The following is a 6,000-nucleotide window of genomic DNA, read 5'->3' on the forward strand; positions in this document are numbered from 1 at the left end:
TGCAGATAATGAACTGGATATTTTGTTCTTAATCCATCTGTGCCTAACTATCTGATGTTGTGGCAACTTATTCTATAACCAAATAAGGAATAATCAATCTGTAAATCTTTTGTGTGTTCTTAGCGAACCTATACATCAAAAGTGTGTGATGTAGCTGATATGAATAGGGGCAGCATGGTAATGCAGCATTTAGCGTAAAGCTATTACAAAGCCAGTGATCTGGGTTCCATTCCCGCTGCTGTCTGTAAGGAGTTTGTATGTTCTCCTTGTAATCGTGTGGGTTTTCTCTGGGCATTCCGGTTTCCTCCCACATTCCAAAGACATACAGGTTTGTAGGGCAATTGGTCACATGGGTTTAATTGGCTGGCATGTGCTAGTTGGGCCAGAAAGGCCTAATACCATGCTGTATTTTTAAAAGTAAAATTATTCTCATTAGCATAGTTAGCAGCACTGTACCACTAGCAGAATATGTAATATCTCCTGCAATAGAGAGGATAAACCAAACTGGGGTTCACTTGAGTCATGCTAACACCACTGCTGTTGTTTAATTGGGCTCAATTTAGTCAAAAGTCATTCATCTCTGCAGAATTTTAACAAGCAGGTGGCCTCCTGTCATCTCCATAGAATGCTTGATTCGTTTCAGTCATGTAATCTTAAGAGTTAGATTGCTTTCTGTACATAGTCTAATGCAGGAAAGAGCATGATTAGAGGAAGAAAAATTAACAAGAAAAAGCAGAATCGACCTTTACTTTCCTAAACTGCTTAATTCTAGTCTAAGAATATTTTCTTAAAATTTCCTAATTGTGGTGTTTGAACTTTTTCTTTTGCTCTGCAGGTATTATTTCAAGAAAGTGAGTGATGAATTTGACTGTGGGGTGGTGTTTGAAGAGGTTCGTGATGAGGAAGCAATTCTGCCAATTTTTGAGGAGAAAATTATTGGAAAAGTAGAAAAAATTGACTAAATGCAATTCAGCCATGAAGAGTTTCTAATGGTACAAGAGAAGTTTCAGCTGCTTGGGAGTGTTTAAAAATGCATTACTGGGGGTCACAGTGGTTAACTGTGGAAAATGCATCAACCTGACATATTAAGGCTTCCAGCTCTCCACAGGGATATTTTACAACTGCTCGTTACAGCAGAAAAAAAAAATGGTGCTTTCATCACCAAGGTCTGCCAGTGCAGTCCTTTGTATGGGGAATGTTTGCAGCATTATCTTCTCTTTATCAGTATATTTCAAACACTAAGTGTAATGTAGCATTGTAAAATTGTATTAGAAATTGTAATATGAAACTGTTTACTAAAGCTGCATATTTTTGATATAATGTAATCTGAGGAAAATAGCATTTTTAATGTAACAGTGCTCTTATGTTATTTTAAAACATACATACAGGTACTTGAGCTCACCAAATGTGTACAGCCATGTATTAATAGCTATTTTGTCCACATTTCAAACCATTGATAGGTGTTTCTCTACTTACTGAATGGATGATTATCACTTCTGGCTTGTCAGGGCAATGGTCATCAAAAAAGTTTATATATTACCTTTGCAAACACTACTGTATAGGCCTTTTTCACAGGGGGAGAAAGTTCTACTATTTCATAAGACCCAATCAAAATGTGTATGCTCGGAAGTAATTGACTGATAGCAGTCTCCCATTTCCCATCCCTTACTAAAATATTGTCGGCACCTGGCATGTATGATTTTGGTGCTTGTTAGTTTCTGTGCACTTGCAGTTTTGGCGAGAGGAGGAACTAAATCCTAACTAATTTGTCTTAAGTACCCACTACAAATAACTTAAATGAATTAGATTTGATTTATTAAGTAGGCTGGAGCATGATTTGGAAGAGCACGGGTATTGATTTTATTTGCTAACTCCAGCACTGGTTAAATTGGTTGTAATGCTTTGCATTTGAAAAATCTTACTAGCTTCATTTCCAACATGAAGCTGGTAATACACCAGGGCAGTCAACATCATAGAACATTATAGCACAATATATGCCTTTCAGCCCATGATATTGTGCCAAACTTTTAATCTACTCTAAGATCAACATAACCCATCTGTCTTACTTAGCCCTCAATTTTCTATCATCATGTAATCTATCTTCAAATTACCATGCATATTTTTAACACTTAAGTCCACAACTTGCAATGTGCACTGTCTCTGCTGGCTCTGTTGCTGTACTGACATGGGTGTTTATGATGAAGTTGGCCACATTAGTAAGTGATCTGTTCAAATTATCTAGTCAGTTTCAAAAATGTCATGCTGTTTTTTTAAAAAAAAAGACATTGTATTTAATTTTTTTCGTGGTATATGCAATCGAACAGTTTAATAAGTTGCAAATGTCTGGAATTGAGAGTCATTAAACTAGCAACAAACGTGTAAAATATCATGCATTCTATTCATCTGGACTATTGCTTGCCTAGTAAATGACTTGGACTTCCCTCTGTGAAATTTTAAGATATTGCTCTTAAGAGCAAAAAGAAAAATAAGCCAAACTGTTAATTCTTGATGCTTAATAATAGTTCTTAATTTCCAATGTTTGGTACTTTGACAAACACTTTGTTCCCCCTAATTAAACATTATTGTAAAATCCATTGGTACCAAATTTTAATTGTGTAGTAATGCTACCTTTTTAATTGTTAATGAAATTCATTTCCTGAGACATACTGTCTCCTGAACAAAGCAAAGGCCTGTACAGTAAAAGTTACTGTTAATATGGTTTTAATTTGGAAACAAAGTATGAATTGCCAGAGAAAAATCATCTTTTCACCTGTTAAGCCTCATTCTGTGTTGGCTGATGTATGACAGAACACCCGGAGGGAGGTATCCCTGTTTCTACTCTGTGTTCAAAAGGGCATGAATTTTGATTTTGAAACTTCATACTGGAAGTTGGGCTTTCACCCACATGCATATTTATAGATGTAACCAAATTGTTATGCCATTACCCCATCCACTCTCCATTCTGATGGCATTGTTCCTCTCACAATTTAATTTACTGCCATTTGGCTGTCAAAATTTTTAGAAACTGGGTTTAAAACTAATGAGGGGTGTTTCAATCTGTTACACAGAAATGATAATTAGATACAAGTTTTCTTAAGATCCAGTAAGTCTAAGGAACAGCCTAAAACAACATACTTGTTTCTGAAAGGTATTGTGTAAATAAAAATACATCACAGAGTGCCTTTTATATTCAATGCTGTTACCTGTCTGACGCTATGTGACCCCCCCCCCCCCCCCCCCCATGACTGAGGAACAGGTCTCCTCATCCAGGGATTTGCAGTACAGTTTTCTCCTCCTGCATTTGGTGTCCAGCGGGATTTTTAAGTGGCCCTGCATTCACGGGTTTTGCATTTCCCTTTTTTCTAAGGGTTTCCATTGTAAATATGTACATTTTCTAAAGATGTCTTCAAGTAGCAGCACGTCAGAAGATTTAGTTACCTGGTTTCAGTCATCTTTCAGTGTGCTGACTTGTACAATTATCTTTTAAAAGGTACTTGGACAATAAAGAAAAGAAAATCAAGTGATTTCTGTGTACTTTCTATATCTGATTGGGACTTTGTTGGTCACATTCTGTTTTTCTGAACATGGGCTAGCAATTAAAAACCTTGGACCAATGATCATGGTAGCTGGGAAATTAAATGATTCTGAAATAATAACATCAGTATCACTAGTGGTGATAGTAAAGCAGTGAGATTGGTGTAAAAATGCATCTAGTTCACTGAGGTCTAATGTGGGGTCTATAAGTCTGTCCATTATGATAGCAATTAGGGATGGATAATAAATGCTGGCATTTCTATGAGAAGGTTGTAACTGATAAATCATTTATGTGGCCTAATATAGAGTTCCTCTTAAAATTCTTCCCAAAACACAAGTCATAGATTTCATTCACTTTGACCATATTGCCTGTTGATCATAACATTTGTATATCGCTCCTTCACTTACTACTTGAAAGAGGTTACTTATTGCAATAAAGAAATTATAGGAAGAATTGTACTTGTGAATATTTTAGCATGCAAGTGTGAAAACGGCAATGAACTAGCATAAAGCAGGATGCATGGGTGCTATTAAAAGGTAGATGCTGTTTTCACTATATATTAGCAACAGCCAACTAGAAAATGTAAAAACAGAATGTAGTATTCTTAACCCCTTTACCAAACCAACAATCACCAGGGTAGATAGACAATAGACAATAGGTGCAGAAGTAGACCATTCGGCCCTTCGAGCCTGCACCGCCATTTTGAGATCATGGCTGATCAATTCCTATCAATACCCGGTTCCTGCCTTGTCCCCATATCCCTTGATTCCCCTATCCATAAGATACCTATCTAGCTCCTTCTTGAAAGCATCCAGAGAATTGGCCTCCACTACCTTCCAAGGCAGAGCATTCCAGACCCCCACAACTCTCTGGGAGAAGAAGTTTTTCCTTAACTCTGTCCTAAATGACCTACCCCTTATTCTCAAACCATGCCCTCTGGTACTGGACTCTCCCAGCATCTGGAACATATTTCCTGCCTCTATCTTGTCCAATCCCTTAATAATCTTATATGTTTCAGTCAGATCCCCTCTCAATCTCCTTAATTCCAGCGTGTACAAGCCCAGTCTCTCTAACCTCTCTGCGTAAGACAGTCCAGACATCCCAGGAATTAACCTCGTGAATCTACGCTGCACTTCCTCTACAGCCAGGATGTCCTTCCTTAACCCTGGAGACCAAAACTGTACACAATACTCCAGGTGTGGTCTCACCAGGGCTCTGTACAAATGCAAGAGGATTTCCTTGTTCTTGTACTCAATTCCCTTTGTAATAAAGGCCAACATTCCATTAGCCTTCTTCACTGCCTGCTGCACTTGCTCATTCACCTTCAGTGACTGATGAACAAGGACTCCGAGATCTCTTTGTATTTCTCCCTTACCCAACTCTACACCGTTCAGATAATAATCTGCCTTCCTGTTCTTACTCCCAAAGTGGATAACCTCACACTTATTCACATTAAACGCCATCTGGCAAGTATCTGCCCACTCACCCAGCCTTTCCAAGTCACCCTGAATTCTCCTAACATCCTCATCACATGTCACACTGCCACCCAGCTTAGTATCATCAGCAAATTTGCTGATGTTATTTTCTATGCCTTCATCCAAATCGTTAACATAAATGGTAAACAGCTGTGGTCCCAATACCGAGCCCTGTGGCACCCCACTAGTCACCACCTGCCATTCCAAGAAACACCCATTCACCGCTACCCTTTGCTTTCTATCTGCCAACCAGTTTTCTATCCATGTCAATGCCTTCCCCCCGATACCCTGAGCTTTGATTTTACCCACCAATCTTCTATGTGGGACCTTATCAAATGCCTTCTGAAAATCGAGGTACACTACATCCACTGGATCTCCCCCGTCTAACTTCCTGGTTACATCCTCGAAAAACTCCAACAGATTAGTCAAGCATGATTTACCCTTGGTAAATCCATGCTGGCTCGGCCCAATCCTATCACTGCTAACTAGATATGCCACTATTTCATCCTTAATAATGGACTCTACCATCTTTCCCACCACCGATGTCAGGCTGACAGGTCGATAGTTCTCTGTTTTCTCCCTCCCTCCTTTCTTAAAAAGTGGGATAACATTAGCCATTCTCCAATCCTCATGAACTGATCCTGAATCTAAGGAACATTGGAAAATGATTACCAATGCATCCGCAATTTCCAGGGCCACCTCCTTTAGTACCCTAGGGTGCAGACCATCTGGACCTGGGGACTTGTCAGCCTTCAGTCTTCTCATCACTGTTTCCTTCCGAATGTCAATCTGTTTAATTTCCTCTGTTACCCTATGTCCTTGGCCCATCCATACATCTGGGAGATTGCTTGTGTCTTCCTTAGTGAAAACAGATCTAAAGTACTCATTAAATTCTTCTGCCATTTCTCTGTTTCCCATAACAATTTCACCCAATTCATTCTTCAAGGGCCCAACATTGTTCTTAACTATCTTCTTTCTCTTCACATACCT

The 6,000-nt window shown here is 38.9% G+C and overlaps 1 protein-coding gene across 7 annotated transcripts in view; it reads left to right on the forward strand.

Annotated features, from left to right (window-relative positions):
- Window positions 1-3,524, forward strand: part of axin1 (axin 1) — a 164,181-nt gene extending 160,657 nt beyond the window's left edge. For all 7 annotated transcript variants that reach the window (XM_073060274.1, XM_073060271.1, XM_073060278.1 and 4 more), the window contains one exon: window positions 836-3,524. In XM_073060274.1, the coding sequence (XP_072916375.1) occupies window positions 836-962 (127 nt within the window). In that variant the 3' untranslated portion in view covers window positions 963-3,524. The remainder of the gene's footprint in view (window positions 1-835) is intronic.
- The last annotated feature ends 2,476 nt before the right edge of the window (window positions 3,525-6,000 follow it).

The sequence above is a fragment of the Hemitrygon akajei genome, chromosome 11 (assembly GCF_048418815.1).
Source record: "Hemitrygon akajei chromosome 11, sHemAka1.3, whole genome shotgun sequence".
In the NCBI taxonomy this organism is placed as follows: Eukaryota; Metazoa; Chordata; class Chondrichthyes; order Myliobatiformes; family Dasyatidae; genus Hemitrygon; species Hemitrygon akajei.